The 21,195-nt window shown below is 40.4% G+C and overlaps 1 protein-coding gene across 2 annotated transcripts in view; it reads right to left on the bottom strand.

The window, feature by feature from the left end:
• Positions 1 to 307: 307 nt before the first annotated feature.
• LAMP3 (lysosomal associated membrane protein 3) overlaps positions 308 to 21,195 on the bottom strand; it is a 34,363-nt gene continuing 13,475 nt past the window's right edge. Inside the window, exons 4-6 of one of the 2 annotated variants that reach the window (XM_060011059.1) lie at positions 15,990 to 16,047; positions 12,731 to 12,901; positions 308 to 1,962 (exon numbers count right to left, since the gene is read on the bottom strand). In XM_060011059.1, the coding sequence (XP_059867042.1) occupies positions 1,829 to 1,962; positions 12,731 to 12,901; positions 15,990 to 16,047 (363 nt within the window). In that variant the 3' untranslated portion in view covers positions 308 to 1,828. Of the gene's footprint in view, positions 1,963 to 8,887; positions 10,348 to 12,730; positions 12,902 to 15,989; positions 16,048 to 21,195 lie in introns of those variants that run through there. The other variant, XM_060011058.1, reaches the window with a different exon arrangement.

The following is a 21,195-nucleotide window of genomic DNA, read 5'->3' as shown; positions in this document are numbered from 1 at the left end:
GGATGAATGAATGAATGGGTAATTGTGGCAGCACTTAAATAAACCAGTGATCCAATCAGGTAGTCTGGACTGAGAGTTGAGAAATTTAATTTATAACTTTAATATGGTTTATCTTCTCAGAAATTCAGTTTCTCTCAAATAGGTCTTCCTACCTAGTAATAATGTGGCAGTGGAGAATAGAACAAAATAAATTATTTCTAGGAAGACGATTTAACTTACTGATTCAAGCAACAACCTCCACTAAGGTTGTAAAACAAAATTTTTAACAGCACAAAAACCGAATTATAAGGAACGAATGACATAAATCTCCAAGGTAAGTTTTTATTACAAAAACTTTTAATACAATTCAATATTCTATTAAGACTAAAGGCAGGTCCTTGCCAACCCTACTGAGCCATAAGAGAACAAGTCAGGAAAGTGAATATGTTCTCCAGGGTGACTCGAATCATTCCTTTACTAACGAATGCTAGGGGTGTGTGGTCTTTTCTGTTAACATTTCTTTGGTAGTAAAAACAAGGAGGAATAAAATTCTTGGCTGCTCTACAGAAAAACATGAACTAGAGTGAAAACGTGGCCATAAAACTGCAGAAGAAGCAAGTTACCACAAGAGGGGGATCTACATTCGAGAAAGAAAAGTTGGTTAGCGGTTAAATTTCTCTTTCAAAGAAATAAAAAATGCCTTGAGAAATTTACTCCATTCCTTTATCCTTAGACTCACAGCTTAACAATCCCTTGAAAATGAGAAACGAATGTTTTACAGAGCCTCTCAGTTTTCTTCAAGGGAGTAGAGAACTTCATTAATGATAGGCTATTTTATTTCCCATTAAGCCTCCTTTCATGTACCATAATCTCTCGTGATTCTGGACAAAATAATTTCCTCTGTAAAAGGGAGCCTATGCCAGTATGAGGCTTCAGGCAGCACTTACTGTCGTTGTTCTTGTAGGCAATTTGATGTAGTGAAAAGACCAGAGACCTTGGTACCAGACCAACAGGAAGTCAAATTCAGGCTCTGCCACTTGTTAGCTGGGTGACATTTAAGTGATTAATTTCTTTAAGTCTGAGTTTGCTCACATGTAAGTTGTGCAAATTAAATGAGATGTATATAAACTGCTTAGCCTAGTGTCTGACACATACCTGTTCAATAGTGAAAGGCCATTATTATCGTTTCTTGCTTATTATTTAATTCTGTTGTCTGTAGCCACCTAATTCTTAGTTTTAGTGATTCTGGAGGAGTCATCAAGATAAAAATATAAGCTGATCTATTCCTCTTGGTGTCACATCAAATATCTAGACAACCTATGATATGTTGCTCTTTTTGACGATTTTTAGAGAACATTTAAAGTGGAAAAGGAGGTAGGTCAATTGACATACATCTTACAAAACATGGATAGTAAAAGCACTGAAAATACATTTTACAGGCAAAGCAGAAGCATTTTTAAAAGTGGAAAAGATCAAGGATAAAATAAAATCCCCAACGTGAACACAGGTAACGTTCATTACTATTGATGCTTCGGTGTATAATGTGGAGCATATACCACTTTACATACATTATGTTAATTTAATGTATCTCAAATGTTGACTTTGGTTAAAATATTTTCAAGGACACTAGAAAATATTCTTAAACAGCTCACTAGATCTTTCATAAAATGAACAAAAAATATTTTGAAATTGATGTACTGCTTGAACTTACGTCAGAAATTTGGTTTTTGTGAAAGATAGTGGTTTACAAGGTTGGAAGGACCCACACTCCAAGGGAAGTCTTCAACATCTTGGAAACAATGAAAGAATTCTCTAAACTCCACCTTTTTCTTTTCCCTCGGGGCACCAGTTAGATTCTCTGGTATCCAGAAGATTCACGCCTTAAGCGGATTGCATAGACAATCAAACCCACTGCGAAGAGACCAAGCACGATGGCCCCAATCACGGGAAGCACAATTGTGTAGTCAGATGAACATTCGTCCACTAAGAGAAAAAACAAATACAGCCACTAAGGTTTAGTGAGGACAGACCAGAAAGCAGGCTAGAGTGGGGAGAATATGAGCTTTGGAGTCAGACCTGTGCTTGACTTTTGCTTCCACCACTAACTGTGTGAACCTGGGAGGGTTATTTAACCCTGCAATTTACTCATTTATAAAGGAAGCAAATAATATATAAAATTGTTGGAGGATGAAATAAAATAACTTTCTCTTCTCAGAAATTAATATTTAATAATTGTTAGTCCTGTTTTCTTCCAGGTGTTGCTCTCTGTAAAGTGGGATGTGCTTACGTAAAACAGACTGTGTCACTGTAAACCTTATCTCTTGAAAACATGGGATGTTTCTCCACTTTTTAAAACATTCATTTTTGTCACACTTACAGTTCTGTTTTATTGCTTTTAGTTAGCCAAAAATATTAGAAAATAGACCCAATTATTTACGAGAACTTAAAAGTGAAAGTTTGCAAATTTGTCAAACTTCTTTTTTCTTTATTCTGTTAGAGATTATTTATTCAGTTCATTTAAAATGTAATCAGTCTTGACTGGAGAAAGATGCAAGGCCCTGGGAATAAAAGGGACCTTAATTGAGTACAAATAAATGGAGAACTATATCTATATCTTATTCAAGAACAGATGAGAGGATATGCCCTTGAGGTCTTCCATGAACCAATATTGAAATTATGTCCTGAACCAAGAATCACCATTAATCCAATTCTCACCTGAGGTCCAAGTAAAAAGAATCAGGAGGGGCCAGGGAAGAGGGAATGGTAATTAGAGACTCCTGGGAAAAAAACTAAATCTATACAAGACAGGAACTGTGCTTGTGGTACACTATTTGATTTGGCAGTGGACAATATTTACATTATAATGATGCATACGTTATTGATTTAACAAAAAAGACAGTGATATAACCATAAAAAGGATGGTGTAAGAAGTATTAAATCCTTATCTTTCATAGCAAGAGGTTTAAAGCTGATAAATTAAGAAACAGTAGGATAAGCTTTTTATTATTTTTTAGAGAATTATGGAGATAGTTACCATAAGAAATTGTTAAAACTAGTTAAAGTGCTTTGTCTCTTAGATGAGGGACAGGGAAATGTTGCTTTTCATGAATCCTTTTAGAGTATATGATAATTTTGTTATTTACATATTTGTTTAAATTACATATAATTTTGTTATATTAAATATTACATGTAAATATTTATATATATTTCTTAGATAGGAAAGAACATAATCTAAGAAGTTAAAATAATTTGGAAAAAAAATACAGAATTGTCAAAACAAAATGTAAAACACATACCTATCAATCCAGCAATTCCACCACTAGGAATTTATACTGAAGATATATTCATAAAGTACACAAAAATATGTAATAATAATCTCCTTTTATGAGAGGAAAATTGACAATCTAAATAGCCATCAAAAATTTACAGTTGTATATTCATACAATAGACTATGATGTAGCCATCAAAAGGAATGTGGTAGATTTCCATGTGCTGACAGGGAAGTTACCTAAGATCTGTGAAGCACTGCATGGGTGCCTAGAGCAAAAAAATACACAAGAAGCTGGGGGAAGACTGGGATGGGAATAGAGGCAACTTTTACTTTCTATATAGTTATATACTATCTAATATTACATTGTTTAAACATCTTCAAAATGCAGAAAAGTAAACAAAGAAAATAGTTATTCAATCACCATGTTTCTTCCACTTGAATTAATCACCATAAATCTTTGAGGCATTTGTTTCCTCTGTACATATATGTGTGTATGAGTGTGTGTGTGGTCATGTGTATGCTTAAAGAAAAATCATTGTATTTTTAAAAATGATATATACTCATTATAAATCTCCTGAAAACCACCTACCCAGAAATTATCATTGGTAAAACATGGACAAACATTATTTCAGGTGTCTTTCTTTACAACTGTAAGAATAGATGGGTAGAAAAATAAATAGAAGTGGTTTTATCAAAATGGAATCATACAAATGCTATTTTAACCAAAATTGTTCATTTTAATATTACTTGAATTTCACAGAAGAAAAAAACTAAAACAAAACTAGAGGAATTACTGCACTTCAAATAAACGTGTCTTTGCCATGGGAAATATTGTTGCATAAAAGATCTCTTTAAGGTTCAAAGAAGAGACAAAAATACACAAGTAGAAAATAAATAAATGATTATGAAATGCATTAAGAGGTTATAAAATGAATTAGAGACGTGTTTTCGAAACTCTGTTTCCAGTTAGACATTATCTATTGATTCTGTTTTGAAAGATTAACACTAACAGATTCCCTTCTATTTCTGGTCTTCCCAACTCAAATTCTGAACAGCTATACATATTTTTAGAAACATTGTTCAGGTTTACAATATTTCAATTCTATTTGATAATTGTAATGCCTATAATTTCTAAAAATTCGTTTCAAATTTAGAACACATTCACTATTTAAAGTCAAAATAATATGAAATGCTGTACATTGAGAAGTTTCATTTCTACCCTTGTGCCATCTTCTTAGTTCCCCCTGCCAATATTAGACAACTACTTAATTTCTTATATATTTCCAATGTTTCAGATATAAGCAAAAGTGAAAATATACTTTATTTCCCATTTTCTTCACTATTATGCATTACACGTTTTTTAACAATATATTTTGGATGACTCTCCTTATACATACACAAACATGTATGTTCTCATTCTTTTCTTATAACTGTATAGTATTCTGTTGTGGAATGTATCTGTCCCAGATTGATGGACCCTTGGTTTGTTTTTAATCTTTTGATATTACAAATAATTCTGTGATGAATAAGCATGCACATGTATCATTTTACATATGAGAAGGAATGATAAAATCTCAGATCCATAATTGTTTAATGATTTTTATAGTTTACTCTTCAAATAGATAAAATGCCTTAAAAAACAAAACAAAACTGAGCTTTCTCTATTCCTGAAAGATGTTTGCTGATATCCTTGCTTGTAATGTGGCTTCTCTCTGATCAAATTTCATTGTCAAGCTGTATCTTTAAGAAGAGCTCATTTGTGCTGTATCCCTTGAATTATTTCATGTTTGAGGATATCGGTCTATTACCTTTTTACTCAGATTATATTTTGGGGCCACACTTTCCCTTAGGATTTTGTAGACATTGGTCTATTGTTTTCTGGCTTTAAATGTTATTGTAAAGAAATCTGAGGCCAATTTTAACCTTCCCCCTTTATAGGTGATTTGCATTTTTTAGGGGAAGGGGGAGTTTGTATGTCTAAAGAATTCTTTAGCTTTGGCTTACTTTGGATATATCTTAATGTTAAGCTTTCTGTGTCAGGTTTTTTTTTTCCCTTCCACCCTGGGATAGATACACTGTGCACTTTCAATCTGCAACTTCAATTATTTATTTTAAGGAAAACCTCTTAAATCATCAAATATATCTTCTTTTTATTTTTTAACTCTGTACTTCAGAGGCACCAGTTATCCTTATTTTAGATGATCTGAATAGCTTTCATACCTAGCAGCTTACCTATAATATTATAATCTTAATTTTTATTAACTGGTTAACTCAGTCTTTTTCTCTATGAAGATAATTCAGTTTTCAGCTCTATCTGTTCTGCCTTTCACTATTTCCATTTATTACGGAAGTGTGTTGCTTTGATGCTCAACTTGTTTTCTTAGGAGTGAAATGTCCTATTTACCTCACTCTTTCATTATAACTTCTCCTCTATGAGCTCTGGTTATATGGAATTCACGTTCTTATTAATTGTCAAAAAACAATTGACAGGTATTTCTCTCTGTTCCTTGAGTTAGGTTTTCTTTGTATTTTATCAACTATATTCCTTTCTAACCCTCCCTCCTTTAATTTTTAAAAATTGTGGTAAAATATACACAACATAAAATTTACCATTTTAATTGTTTTAAAGAGTACACTTCAGTGACATTAAGTACATTCACATTTTTGTGCAACCATCACCACTATCCATCTCCAGAACTTTTTTCATCTTGCAAAGTGAAAACTCTGAATCTATAATTTAGTTTAATCTTATATTATTTTTTCCTGCAGTAATTTTGCACTGTAGTCTTGTAGTTTGTTTTCATCTTGCTCGTTTCCTCTTGAGCTAACTAATTGGATTCTATTTTCTTTTCTATACCTTGGGAACTAGCTACAGACTGGGGTGTCCTCTGGTCTGGGGCTGGCTCCCCAGTTCATTTCCAGCAGTCTGTGTTTATTCTGCCTTGTCTCCGCAGTAGCCATTTTCACTACTCCTACCTAGCTTGAAGAAATGCGGGATCCTAGTTCCCCAACCAGGGATCGAACCTGGGCTCTCTGCATTGGGAGCGTAGAGTTTTAATCATGGACCGCCAGGGAAGTCCCAAGTGGCTGCTCTCTTTCTCTCCAGTTTTAGGAAGAGTAGTCAGCATTCACAGAATGGTTTTTTTTTTCACAGTATGGCTCCTTGGGGTAGGTGTACTGGGGAGGGTTAGGAGCCCACTCAGCTGCGCCTCTCCATTCTTCCTCTCAGTCTTGTATCTTTGCTGTTCATCAGTTTAAAATGTTTATTGCATTAGGTTATGTCTTTTTGACTGCTACTGATTTAAAAAAAAATGTTTCTCCCCTCAATCTATTAGACAATGTGGGAGAAAAATTCTGTGAGGAAAATTCTAGTCATTATTATTATTTTTTTTTTTTTTTTGCGGTACACGGGCCTCTCACTGTTGTGGCCTCTCCCGTTGCGGAGCACAGGCTCCAGACGCGCAGGCTCAGCTGCCATGGCTCACGGGCCCAGCCGCTCCGCGGCTTGTGGGATCTTCCCGCACCGGGACACGAACCCGCGTCCCCTGCATCGGCAGGCGGACTCTCAACCACTGCGCCACCAGGGAAGCCCCTCTAGTCACTATTTTAACTCCAATTTTTCATTTCATATATTTCTGTAGTGCTTAAAATTTTTTTCACAACCTATGTGTTTTTGTTCCCATTTGTTTCTTAAAAATTAAGAATTAGTAGTGAAGTATAAATTATAACCATTTTAAACAGTTTATGAAGCAAACCCAAAATTCGGGCACACATTGATACAAATTTGTTAATCAATGTCTGTTTTGTATGTAATTCATACGTAATTCTTTATTCACGTTATCGTTGTGAGAACCTAGAAACAATAAAAATTCCCAATAATAACAGAATAGTTAAGTAAATTATTGTGTAATGTTGATAGCATATTCAGGATAGCAGCCATAGTAATGACACTTTGTACCTCTAGCAGCATGGAGAAATGCTTATGGAACAAGGATACCAAACTGTGTCCTCTGTGTGCTTTCAGTTTGTAAAACAATATTCTTGAGAAGGAAATACAGTTGACCCTTGAAGGACACCAGTTTGAACTGCACGGGTCTATTTATAGGCAGATATTTTTCAACATTAAATACTACAGTACTACTTTATCCGCAGGTGGCTGAGGAACGCAGGTACAGAGGGAACCACCTAAACGGAGGGCCAACTCTGTTATACACACAGATTTTCAGCCGTGGGAGGGTGGGTGCCCTGACCCCCAGCATCATTCAAGGGTCAACTGTACCCCAAAATGAACAATGGATAGGTTATCTCCATGTGGGCATTAGTGAAGGTTTCTACTGTCTCTAGGTAGGTTGCAGAGAGAGGGGTAAATTCAGTCGTTCTACCGTCAGCAGAAGGGAGAAACCGAGTTGAAACCAGCTGGAAGGGCAAGCAGCAGGAGAGCCAAAGGTCAGGGGCCAGTGCCGCCAGAGAGGATCAGAGGCCCCTTGTGAGGCTTCCCGGAGTCCTACACAGCAGCCTCCTGCCCCTACCTCAGAAAGGGACAAGCAGTGCTCTGCAGTAAGCCTTTCAGCCCTAAGAGACGACTTGGAGGCAGCACGGCGCGGGGCTGGTGGGGGGCGGGGGAGGGAACCCCAGGACACGGAGGAGGCCACTTCCAGATGCCCAGTCTACCACAGTCCCAATCCCAGCACTTTCCCCTCTAGGACCCTCCTGGGACATCACTGCAACAGTGGGCAGAACTGTAAGGCAATAATGCATCCAGGCATTTATTTACTAATCATTCCAAGGAAACCTGTGTTCTTTTCGGTTACTAGAATGTTAATTCAAAGCAATTTTAAAGATAATTGGCGTGTGTGGGGAGGGGTAGATCACAGGAGTCTAAGCAGCAGCCGTCACTCCACAGAACTCATTGAAGATGGTAGAAAGGAAAATCAAACTCAAGCGAACTGCCTTATCCCTCTCTTCTTGATTTTAATTCGACTTCGTTTTCCTCTGCTGTGGGAGAAATTTCTAAACTAGGACCTCCCTTTAGTCATTCTACAGGGTGGTTAGTGGCACGGTGAATAAACAACCCGTGCTCTGTGGTAGAGAACCTAACAAGCACACTTGAGGTGGAACTGGAAATGGGAGTCTAGTGTGGGTACTGGCTGACACCCACTGGAGGAAGGAGGTGAAGACAGATGGCATCTCTCCAAGGCCACGCCCTTGCTGCTCAACCCGAGTCACTTTTGGGAACACTGGGTCCTCATATCCCAGATTTGCATCAACACCTCCTGGGGTAAGGAGGAACAGGAACGTCCTCACCCTCCTGCCATCTTCAAGGGCTCTTGAAGCTCTCTGGAAGCTGCTGTGTGCTCTCCCCACCCCCTCACTTCTGAGAAAGTGGAGAGAGCTAAAATACCTCAAAGGAAAGCAGTACACGTCCTAGATAAGCAGTGGTTATAGAGTGGTTGCCAACTTTCATAAACTTCCTCTTAAAAATAATGAATAACACCTCTGGAAAATACAGAAACACAAGAACAGTGTCTGTTAGTAAAAACAGTTAAAAACATCCAGAGGTCCATTACTCTCCCCTTTCTCTGAAAGACCAACCCCAGTTCTGCTATTTAAACAGTCAACGTAGTAGAAAACCATGAATAACATTCTAAACCATATTTTAATAGAACTTTTCCTCCAGACACCAATCACTCCCAATCAGGAATTTTCTGGTTTACGGTTTTTTTTGTTTTTTGTTTTGTTTTTGGTAAATGTTTGCTAAAAAAGGAAAGTGGATAATAATCTGGGTAGATTTACCTCTTCTCTTTGCCATTTATGACTGTTTAGATGCTTTGCCTACCTCCGCCCCCCACGATGGCCCAACTTAACAAATCTACAAGGATATACTAAAATCAAAGAAAAATAGAGACAGAGCAGAAAAAAGGTATTAAGAAGGCAGACAACAAATTAAGGTGAAGGACTGGAGAACTAACTTGTATGAAGCCTCTTTTGTTTGCTAAGATCTTTCGTATATACTTTACATTAAAAAATGGAATGTTGGGAAGTTTTCTAGTTGTTTTTTTTTTTTTTTTTTTTAACTAATAATACATTATAACAGTGTAGAATACGTCCTTTTAAAAACGATAGTCTAAAAAGACCTCCAGGGCTTGCGGAACAGCTGGGCCTGTGTGCCACAACTACTGAGTCTGCACTCTACAACCCGCCAGCCACAACTACTGAACCTGCGCTCTAGAGTCCGCATCCCACAACTACTGAGCCCGCACACCTAGAGCCCGTGCTCCACAACAAGAGAAGCCACCGCAATGAGAAGCCTGTGCACTGCAAGGAAGAGTAGCCCCTGCTCGTCGCCACTAGAGAAAGCCCACATGCAGCAACAGACCCAATGCAGCCAAAAATAAAATAAATAAATTTATTAAAAAAAATAAAAAGACCTTCAGTCAACCTAAAAAAAAAAAAGATAGTCTATCAAGACTATCATTTAAGTAAATCAGGAGTTGGGCAAAATCCAGGAGTTTAAAATCACTTTAGAATTTATTTTAAAATGGATAGGATTTTAAAAGTAAAAAAGTTTTTTTAAAAAACTAGATATTGAGACTCTTAAAAATGTATACGAAAAATCAATGCAGTTTGAAAATGTCTTTCACACAATCTTCCCTCTGGGTGTTTGCTTTTTCCTTCTCACAGGATCCTGCTCACATCCCTGCCTCTTGTCCCTAATTCTCACGCCAGGCCTGTATTATCACGTGTGGCTGGTGGAACTCAAGCCCATATGACCCAGGAAGAAGTGGGGTGGGAGCTGTCTTGTAGCTAGCCTGATGGCCTTTGGTAGAATGCTAATTTCCTAATCGGATTTGGAGGGTGGGGTTGGCAACTGGAAAAGTTGATCCCTTCGCTTCAGGCTAAATATACAGCCAGCATTCCCAAGGCCTTAACCATGCACACTTTGAGGAAGGTGGGGTTTTACATGCGTTCATATCCTCTCCTGGGCCTCTTTCTGGTCACCAGGCATGCTGTTAGCAAAACGCCAAGCAATCCTGCGATACTCAGGCCCATGGCCACAGGGATTTCTCTCCTGTTTCTGTCACTGAAGCATTCGTCCGCTGTAATTGAAGTCAGAGTAACAGGTGTTACAGGCTGGCCACAATGCTGGGAAGTGATACTGCCCCTGCCCGCCTCAGCTTCACAGAGAAGGCAACTGAGAGAGAGATGGATCTGCGGGACCTGTCCCTGCTGCCTCAGACATATGGACAGGTGAAGATGAGAAGGGAAGGGGTCACTGCAGTGGACTGACTTGTAGTGCCCGTGATCACTTAAGGGGTGTCTTAACTGTAGATCCCCGGGCCCCGCACCCAAGCAGTTTTGATTCAGCGGGTCGGAGGTGGGACCCAGGTGATTGTGATACGGCTGGGAGGCAGATCCAACTTTGAGGAACACTGGTTAGGTCCAGAGGGTCAGGATCAGAATTGTGTCTTGACTCTCAAGCCAGGGTAAGCACGGGAGCCTGGTTTCCCAAGGTTGGAGACACAGACGTGGACCATATCACCTGGCCAAAGTTTTCTATTTAAACTCTGTGCTTCTTGAAGGGACTGCTGGACACCCTGGGCTCCTGGTACTGGAGAGAGCCTTTGCAGGCTCCGAGATTTTAGAAAGAAGGGGTTTAGAAAGGGGGTCAGGGGCCTACTGTTTGGGATGACCGTTCTCTTTGACAAGGCCGAGCGTTACACTTGCTGGATTCCTCTCCGGTTCTCCGAGCCCCTGTTGAAGGGTCACCCATCTGTCAGGACTTCTCTGACCCCCTTCCTGCAACGCTGTGCTCCTCATGCCTTCCTCTGTGCTCCCACGGCCTTTTGTACTTATGCCTTTTATAATGCCATATTGTATGGTAACTTCTATTTTTCAACTTGCTCCTTTTTCTCTCTTCTCTTACTCTCTGGTAGAAAACATTATTTACAGGATGACATACAACTTCACATCTGAGCACCTTTAGTGAAATTTGAGGTGCAAAGACTGGGAATAAGGAGCTGAGCTGAAGCGGGGACAGTGGAATGAACAAGAGAAATATTTTGGAGGTAGAACTGATAGGGTTTTGTGACTATGTATATGAGAGGGTGAAGGAGGGAGAGGAAAAAATGAAAAGATAGCTTTCTACATCTCCTCGTGAGCACTGCTTAATAGCGGCCAGGTGTGCTGCTAAAAGGTTTTTATTTCTCATCTCTGTCACCGAGAGGTTTCCCAGACCTGCTTACTTCCTTCTATACACAGGTTCTGAGGGGGAGGAAGAGAAAGTGTGTGCCTTATTTTTAAGACCACATGATTAAATACAGAGGTTTTTCAAGCCTTCATAATAAATTTTTAAAAGAGTTTCTCAAATTGGATATTTTGAGACAAGATGACAGAGTGGGGGAAATACCTACTAGCAAATTTTAATATTTAATCTTAGGACTCTGGTAAAGGTCCAAAATTAAGATAGAGATTGTAGGACTCAGACCAAACCTACAGATGTCAGGAGATCCAAGGCAAGTGACACTTCATACTGCCTTTGCTGAATGCCTTCCACCAGGTATATCAGAAGTTTTCTGCCAGACACATTTTCAGCTTTACAGTGGAATTCAAGTAGAAATCAGACTCACGTTATAGAAAGTTAACTTACAGCTACACCTCTAGCTAAATCTATTTTTGATAGCTGAGAAGTACTCATAAGGTCATTGACTTATTATGAGAGAGATGTTTTAGAAACTGAAGTTCAATTCTTGCCCTAATGTAGAAACCCTTGTAATACTGTTTTCCTGGTGGGGAGAAAAGGGCTTTTTTGGAAAGTCACCCTGGGCTGCCCCTGGCCTTCTTGTTAGAACCTGCTTCCCTCTGTGGTGGGAAAAACCCAAAGTAGAAGTTGCATGGAAACTAAGACTAATTATGAGGAAGCACTAGTTGGGTAGAACAGCTTGGATTTGAGAAGAGGGGATTCAACAGAGTGTATTTCTATCTAGAATGATCACAACTTTCTCTTTTCCCTCCATAAGTGGGAAAGAATCTATTCTGAAATCTTGACTTTTAGACATATCACTAATACTCAGGATTTTAAGGTGTTCTCCAAAGACACCTGGGTTTACCAGTATTCAACAGCTTGTCCAGGGGAGGTTACTGATGGCGTTTTCTCACTCTTTGATTGATTGACTGTGTGTGTGTGTGTTTAAATGAGTCAGAATGTGTATCTTGGCCAGACAAGAAGAATGTATTCTGCTGTGGGAGGGCAGTGGACATGAGTGGGTTTAAGTGTCTGATTTTGAGGCTGGTATTGACTCATACAACGGTGGGAGGGAGGGTTGGCCAGAGAAACTTGACCCTGAGAGCTTAGCGGAATCATACTCTTCTAGGAAGTTCATGTGATTCTTGTCCCTTTGAAAGCTTCAACCAGAAGACAACTTGAAACTACTCCTGGGTCTCAGAAGTTTAGGTTTGTGACATGATGATCCCTTAACTTACCATTTCCAAAGTGGTTGCCTTCAAAATCAAAGGCTTGAAGTTGGATATTCATTGTTTTCAGCTGAAGGTGGGTGGAGAGCTGGATGCTCTGTTCGCTCACACACTTGAAGGAATGCCCCGCCACAGTCTCGAACATCACCATTGCACTTTTCATTCCTTGGTAAACTTTCTCTGAAAACACAAAGGTGAAATACCGACATGTAAGAACCCTGGCAAGTATCCATTGAGCCCCAGCTGTTGCTGGATGGCCCATGTGCAGTTAAATGGCCTTCCTTAGATGTGGTTCTCCACAGTTCTGACACCTTCGCCTCATGAAACATCAACCTGGTGCTGTCTGGGGACTTTTTCCTGATGCTCTGTTCACCATATATGGGGGCAATCTCACATAAATTAGAATATGATAACATTGAAATAAAAACTCTTCGGAATCTTTTGTTCAGTTATTTTAAGTCACTGGGGGCAGAGTCAATGGGGGCTATTGTCAGTGCCTGCGCACAAAAAAGTGTCCACGAAAACTTCAGAAATAAAAGAAGTAAGATTGTTCTCTGAGACAAAAATCACACGCTCTCATAATGCATCAGAGCAGAGACATGCAAAGTTACCAAGCAGAGTATTTGCATGTCACCACACTGAATGCATTCATATAGCAAAAGGAAGGACCAAGCCCATCATTGGGAGGGGTTGTTGCATCATTCATGGAAGCATAAAGAAGGGAGAGCCCCATCTGCATCCATCTGAGTGCTGCTGGGAGAGAAGGACCTGCTCAAGGACTGGCCCTGTCTCATGAGAGGCACACGCGTTTCAAGGAGGTGAGTGCTTCAAGGCCCATGGGGTTAAACATTTAAAATAGTTACACCATTGTAAAGCAATTATACTCCAATAAAGATGTTAAAAAAATTTAATAACTCCATTTGCTCTAATTCCACCTCTACCAGGCACCCTTCTGAATATAGTTTGGTTTCCCGAATGGGAGAAAGTTCATTGGCAGAGTACCCAACTGTCTTGGTCCCCTTGCAGTTATAATAAGAAACAGTAGCAAGATGAATGAACAAACTGGCATTCTGATTTTATACATCAGTTTTATGACCTTGGTTTAACATCAGGTTCCTTGAAGAAACAGCCACTGACGGCTTCCGGGGCTGAGGACCAGACTATGGACCTCAGTGAATTCATCCACGGGCTGTTAGCGAGGGAGTCCGAAAGTTCCCTCCTCTCCTGCTGCTGCGGGTGTGTTCACTTGCATCTGACATAACATCTCACACAGAGGGTCAGCTCACTGTGTTTCAGGTGCTGTGCAAGTACTTGACGTGCATTTTCCTGTTTAATTCCCACAAAAATTTTTTGAGATAGGTACTACTGTCACCATTTTACAGATGAGAAGACGGAGTTGAAAACATTCGTCTAAGAACATACATCTAGTATGTGGTATTTGGACTCAAGCCGTCTGATTCTAGAGCTTGTTACCTTAACTACTGTGCTGTTGTGTCTCCTGCCTGTTACTGTTGTATTCACTGCAGACTCCTGCATTTATACATTCAAACGTCCTACATGATGTACTGAATTATCCATGTACACTGCTGTATCTTGTGTTATATCCTGGGGTAGTCTACTACCACTGCTCGTGCTAATGTCACCATGGTCACTACCTCTGAACTACAACTAACTACTGTACTCACACCACCACCACTGCCACCATTGACATGAAAATTATCATTACTATGAGTATGACAGTTCCTGCTGCCACTCCTGAGCCTTGAGCATGCAGACCTAGAGTTGTTTTTTCCCCTCCCTCAGCCTCTCAATTAGCTTCTGGTCTGACTTTCCCTTCTCCTGCCCCTTGAGACGTTACTACCCTATTAGTAGCTAAAATTTGGTCATTATCCAGTGATAACATTAGCTGCTTTATGTTAGCATGCACAATATTTATTCCCCAGTCGATATGAGGAGACTCGTTTGAGATAATGTATATGAAAAGGTCAGCTGTGACATCTTACTTACATTTAACCAATAATCATTGACAACAACTTTTTGAGCAATACCAATGTAATATTGCTAATATTTAAAATAGATATATCTTCACATTTTCATTTCTCGGCAAGTTTCTTTAGTATAAGTTCCTTAATTAATAAAAGAATAAGTTTAAGCCAGTCCAAAGAATTTTGAAGAGGAGAAAAGAGACATGAAAACTCTTAGTACACGACCTGGCACAGAGGAGGTGCTCACTAGCAGTGTGTTATCGAAGTCTAGGCTTTCGGGAGAAACATCGGAGGCCTCTGAGGAACTCCCTCAACTTGACTGGGAGCATTACTTTCCTAGAAGTGAACGTTGTAGGAGTTCTTTCAACTTGCTCTACTTTGGGTAATTTTTCATATAGCAACCAAAGTGAACCTGTATAAATATAAATTTGATATATCATTTCCCTATGCCAAGCCCTCCAATGGCATCTTTTCACACTTTAGAATAAAATCCAAAGTCCTCACCCTGTCTTACCCACAGGCTGTCTGTGCTCTGGCCTGGCTGCCCCTCAGACCTCATTGGCTGCTTTACTTGCTCTCTTGGACACTCTGGTTCCTGCTGGTCCTTGAGTGCCCCAGCAAGCTCACTCCTTAGAGCCTGGGCACCTGCAGTTCCTGCCACCTGGAAAGAGCTTCCCCAGACCCAGATGTCCCCAAATGGGGACAGCTCTCTGCTCAAATCTCACCTCTTCAGAGAGGGCTTTCTCCTCAGAGGGCTTCCCTACTACACCTTCCAGTCCTCTCCATCCTCATCCTGCTTTTTTTGCTCATAGAATTCAGCACTATTTAACTGTATATTATAATTTAATGCATCTGTTTACGGTCCTCTCCCCACTTCTATAATGTAAGCTCCATGAGGGCAGGGACTATATGTTTAGATACTTAGGGATACCGAGTACATACTATAGAGCTTGGAACCTAGCAGGCACTAGCTACACTTTCGTAGAATGAATGCATGATTCCCAGAGTGTAAAATAAACCTCACCATTAACGGCAAATCTGTCCAAAAGTCACTCAACTCTATTGTTGCTGATTTGACACAATGTAGCCAACTTGCTGCATGAGCAGACAAGCAGACTGAAGCACACAGAGATGTATCAATAATAAGTTCCCTCAAAGTTACATTGCTGGCTGCTCTCTCAGTCTGTTTCTCAAAGGCAGCATCACATATTAGCCAGGTGAAAACTGGGCTAACCAGAAACATAGCATCATCGCTGGTAGAACAGTCTTCTCCAACTACTTACCTGGATTTGAGACGGTCAAATAGGCTTCCACCTCACTGATATAATACGAGTTTTCATCCTGTAAAACAGCAGTGTGTCAACTTTTGGGTAATCTCTGTTTTTATGTTTATGATCCTAGTTTACAGACTGTTTAGGCAGGATTCCAGCTATTAAACCATTGATATAGGGGTTTGGGTTCGTTGGTATGGAGCCACAACTGTGTTTGAAATTTTCCAAAGAAGTAAATACATCATACAATAAATAGATAATAAGTAATGGCTTGCCCCTGGCTGAAAATTTCTCTATTGCATACTTGTTGCTAGAGCCTGAAATTCAAATTCCACTGGTACTATTTGAGTCCCTTCAGCTGGGCCAAGTTTCCCCCTGTTATAATGCTGCAAATACATCTGGAAGGTGGATGGGTGGGGGGGGGGCATACATTAAGCCCTTATTAGTAATTAATATCTTAGGGTAAGGATTCAAGCTGAGACCACTCATCCTTAAGGCTACCGTGGGTGGATTTGATGGGGTCCATAACCCTCCCTGGGAAAAACAGTGTATGCAAAATTGTGTGTGGATTTTCCTGGATAGGGTATCAATTACTTTAAATAGATTAATGCGTTCATGTCTCCAAAATGGTTACATAGGGCCATGAAGGATTCTGGAAAGAAAAGGTTAACCCTGAGATTACTGGCTGTTGTCTAGAAGAAGACCCCAGGTTGTTGTGTTCAGAATTATAAAGCAGTGCTCCACATTTTATCCAGAGACTGTACTTTTGGAAAAAAAAAAACCACTAATAACCCTACAAAACAGCCCTATAGCTTCCTGAGAGAATCAGGGTATGGAACATTAAAATGAATTGGATTGAGATATGAAAGTTAAGCTGGAAAAGGAGTTTTTATTTTTTAAAGTAGGTGATTTACGGTGTTATTGCTTTTAAACATTCATTAGAAAACTGTCTGCAAGTGAGTTGCCAAAAACGTTAGTAGAGCAACCAAAATCAGAATCTGAAATTGAATTACTTTTAGTAGTCATTAAAGGAACTTAGCAATAATAATCTTGACCACATTCTAGTCTATTTATATATTGTTTGCAGATGAAATGATGCTTGCTTACACAATAAGGGTTCCAGAAATACAAACTGTTCCAGTGAGGCGACTGCTATCGATGCACTGAACTCTAGATCCTACAGTTCCTTGAAGCAGCTCCACACACTGGCTTCTCACCTCGTGCCAGGCACTTCTTACCTTGTGTGGCAGGCACCTCTGTGCCTCACCTTATTTAATCCCCACAAGCACAAGGAGAAGAAATGGACGCTCAGTGACTTGCCCAAGGTCACAGTCCTAATAGTTGGCAGGTGAAGATATGACCCCAAACCACCTGGCTAGCCTTTAACTTCTCTTATATCCACTCCAGACCAGGCATTGCTCTAGGTCCTGGGGGAAGAATAAGACCCAGATGCTTCATTCAAGGTGCTCAGTCTTGGGTCTCAAAGGCAAGTTGGATGATGTGCTTGGACCATCCATTTGTTTTAGAGAAAAACAACTGTGACCCAGGCCCTTGGGTTGCTTTTACATACAGTTTATTCGGGTTATTCTTTTTTTTTGCCACGCCTTGTGGCTTGTGGGATCTTAGTTCCCCGACCAGTAACCCAGGCCCTTAGAAGTGAAAGTGCAGAGTCCTAACCACTGGACGGCCAGGGAATTCCCAGAATATTCTTTACTTGGGATCCCTTTTAGCATAAGAGAGACCTGTATGTCAGGGCCCACAGTCACTGTTATAAAATCCCTGCCCCATCCTAAGGGCAGACAGAATCCATTGAAGGGTTTTAAGCAGGGCAGTGATATGAGGGCTTTGTTTTTGGAAATTGCTTGGGCTGCAACAAGAGATTGATTAAAGAGCAGCAGGAGAACTGTGATGGGGCCAGCGCTGAGCTCCATGGGATACCTCCTGAAGTATTCCCTCTCCTGTGGCATCTCCTAGAGCTATCCTCGCTGTAAGGAATGGGTACTTTGTATTTCTTTAATCGTTTTACAGTTTACTAAGTGCATTTTTCTGCCTTCTTTGGTCCTCACAACCCCCTTGAGGCAGAATAAATGTTCTCAGCCCATTTTACAGCTGAGAACAAAGAGCTCAGAGGAGGTAGGCCTCTACCTCTGATTCACATTGTTTGTAGGTGAGGCAAAGCAAGATCTTGTCTATGGGATCTTGCTCTACACTTTCCTTCATGGGATGTGTGGTTATAGAGAAAAAATTTGTCGTGCAAGAACTTTCTTTTACATTCCCTGGAATATATTTGCCTATATATAATCATCTATAGGAGGCAAGACCAGCTACATAGTTTGTGGACCTAGTTCAAAATAAAAATGCAAGATCAAAAATTATTAAGAATTCCAAGAGGGGAGGTAAAGCATTAAAGCAAGCATGGGCCCTCCCAGCTGTATGCCCTGACAGGAAGGGCTGTTCCTACTCTACCAGAACTGGTGCTATAATTATAGGGCTAATGCCCAAGGTAAGGTCTTCCAAAGCAGATGGCGGTGATCATACTCACTGCAAGTTTATGTCATAATGTAACAGGACTGAGTCCGGAGCCTGTATCCAGGTTTCCTTCTGTTTTGACTGAGTGAAAATTAGCCAGACGTTGACTGGGACTGAACTGCTGTCTATCTTCATGGTAAAGGAAGAGCATTTGTTAGGTGAACTTTTGTAAACAAGAGGTCAGTGGAATGTTTAGTTTCCTTGAGATTCCAAGTTTTACATAATGTATGCTGCTGATATCAAATGAGTCTTATTTAGACCATGGTACCCACTTTTTCTGTGGAGTTGTGTTAAAGAAAATAAAGTTGTCTTTTATTTAAACTAGAGCAAAGCATCTTTTTTTAGACTCAGAAATTCAGAATTTGGCCCCATTTGAATGGTAACAGAGCTGAAGTTTATTCTATATGAGGGGTTGGCAAGTTTTTTGCTGTAAAGGGCCATATGGTAAATATTTTAGGCTTTGTGGATCTCCCTAGCAACCACTCAACTCCACCATTCTAGCACAAAAGCAGCCACAGATGACACATATGCAAATAAGTGTGACCATATTCCCAAAGAACTTCATTTATGGGCACTGAAATTTGAAGTTATATGAGTTCCTGTGTCACAGAATATTCTTTTTTTTTTTTCCCAACCATTAAAAAATGTAAAAGCCATTCTTAGCTTATAGACTGTACATTTTTTTGGTGGTGGCTGGATTTGGTCGGGGGTTGGGGGGGCATAGCTTGTTGACTCCTGGGCTACACCATCCATAAAGAACAAAGTTGCTGAGCAAATCAGTTGGTTATGAAATGTTATAAAGAGAGTGGTTAACCTCCTCTTTGGGAGAATAAATTGTTGCTAAGAATTTTTAAACACTATTTTAAAAATATGTCTCTGTTCCCATGTAACCTAGGTTAAGTTGTTGAATCTTGGTGAACATTGCAAAAATTTAATTTTTTTTCTTATTCAGTAGCAGAATGGGGACAATAGTAACAGGACTTACCTCTTAGGTTGATGTGAGTATAAAATGAAGGAATCATGTAAAAAACGTATCACAAAGTCTTTGCTCAAATTTTAACTAGTGTTGTTAACAACAGTAATAAAAAGATTTCCCCTTCCCAGTAAACCTCTCTCACTGAGATCAAATGATAATTTTTTTTTTTTTTGCGGTACGCGGGCCTCTCACTGCTGTGGCCTCTCCTGTTGCGGAGCACAGGCTCCGGACACGCAGGCCCGGCGGCCATGGCTCACGGGCCCAGCCGCTCTGCGGCATGTGGGATCCTCCCGGACCGGGGCACGAACCCGTGTCCCCTGCATCGGCAGGCAGACTCTCAACCACTGCGCCACCAGGGAAGCCCTCAAATGATAATTTTTAATCTATATCCTAGAGCTCAGATCCACCACAAACAGAAAGAAAGAGAGAGCAAGCCAGTGAGCTAAGCTTAGCTAGCCCTATGGATTAAAGAACCAGGCTGAAACTTTAGCTCTCAGGGACGGGAATGGGGTGGATACAGAGGAAGGCAGTGGTGGGGAGGTTGAGAACTTCAAGCAGGTGTCAGATTTAACCCAAAGCCCAAGGGAAATTACATGCCACACATTCTGCAATTTATATTCTGCAATTTATAGTGCGTTCTCCTTTGACACCCACGGGGCTATTCTCTGCCAGATGTTTTTCTCATTTGGGGTTGAGGTTGGAGAGTGACAAAAGGGGGCCAAGGACTCCTAAGAGCTGAATATGGTACTTTAGCACTTATAGCATGTCCATGTGAAGGGACCATTTGCAGAAGTACCATCTCACTACTGAACCAATGGCTGCTGACAACGTGGCTCCTCACCGCCAGTGTCTAAAGAGAACTCTGCAATATCTCCTCAAAAGGTCTTAATTCAAGGAACTTAAACACTCTCCTTAGCAAAGGACAGGGTCCAGAGCAAGCCAGCCAGTCAAGCCTGCCCAGAAATGCAGCTTGCCAAAGACGGTGAGGCCCAGGGTCCTCTCCTCAAGTTCTGCAAAATGTATCGTGGGAGTTTCACAGTCACAGATGTTCAGGATGTGGACAGCAAACAGGCCTTTTTTTGTTCAATGTTGTCGACTTCATCAAGAAACCTCTGCTCTGGAAACAGACTCACAGACTTAGAGAATGAACTCTAAGTGTGTTGGGGGGTAGGAGGGATAGTTAGGGAGATTGGGATTAACATACACACACTACTATATTAAAAATGGATCACAGGACTTCCCAGGTGGCGCAGTGGTTGAGAGTCCGCCTGCCGATGCAGGGGACACGGGTTCGTGCCCCGGTCCGGGAAGATCCCACGTGCCGCGGAGCGGCTGGGCCCGTGAGCCATGGCCGCTGAGCCTGCGCGTCCGGAGCCTGTGCCCCGCAATGGGAGAGGCCACAACAGTGAGAGGTCCGCATACCGCAAAAAAAAAAAAAAAAAAGGATCACAAACAAGGACCTACTGTACAGCACAGGGAATTCTGCTCAATGTTATGTAACAACCTAGATGGGAAAAGAATTTGAAAAAGAATAGACACAGGTATATGTATAACTGAATCTCTTTGCTGTACACCTGAAACTAACACAACATTGTTAATCAACTATACTCCAATATAAAATAAAAAGTTAAAAAAGAAAGAAAGAAAGAAAGAAAGAAAGAAAGAAAGAAAGAAAGAAAGAAAGAAAAGAAACCTCAGCTCTGAATGTCACAA

Source organism: Delphinus delphis, chromosome 4 (genome assembly GCF_949987515.2).
Source record: "Delphinus delphis chromosome 4, mDelDel1.2, whole genome shotgun sequence".
Taxonomy (NCBI): domain Eukaryota; kingdom Metazoa; phylum Chordata; class Mammalia; order Artiodactyla; family Delphinidae; genus Delphinus; species Delphinus delphis.
This window is presented reverse-complemented; position numbering and strand designations above follow the sequence as displayed.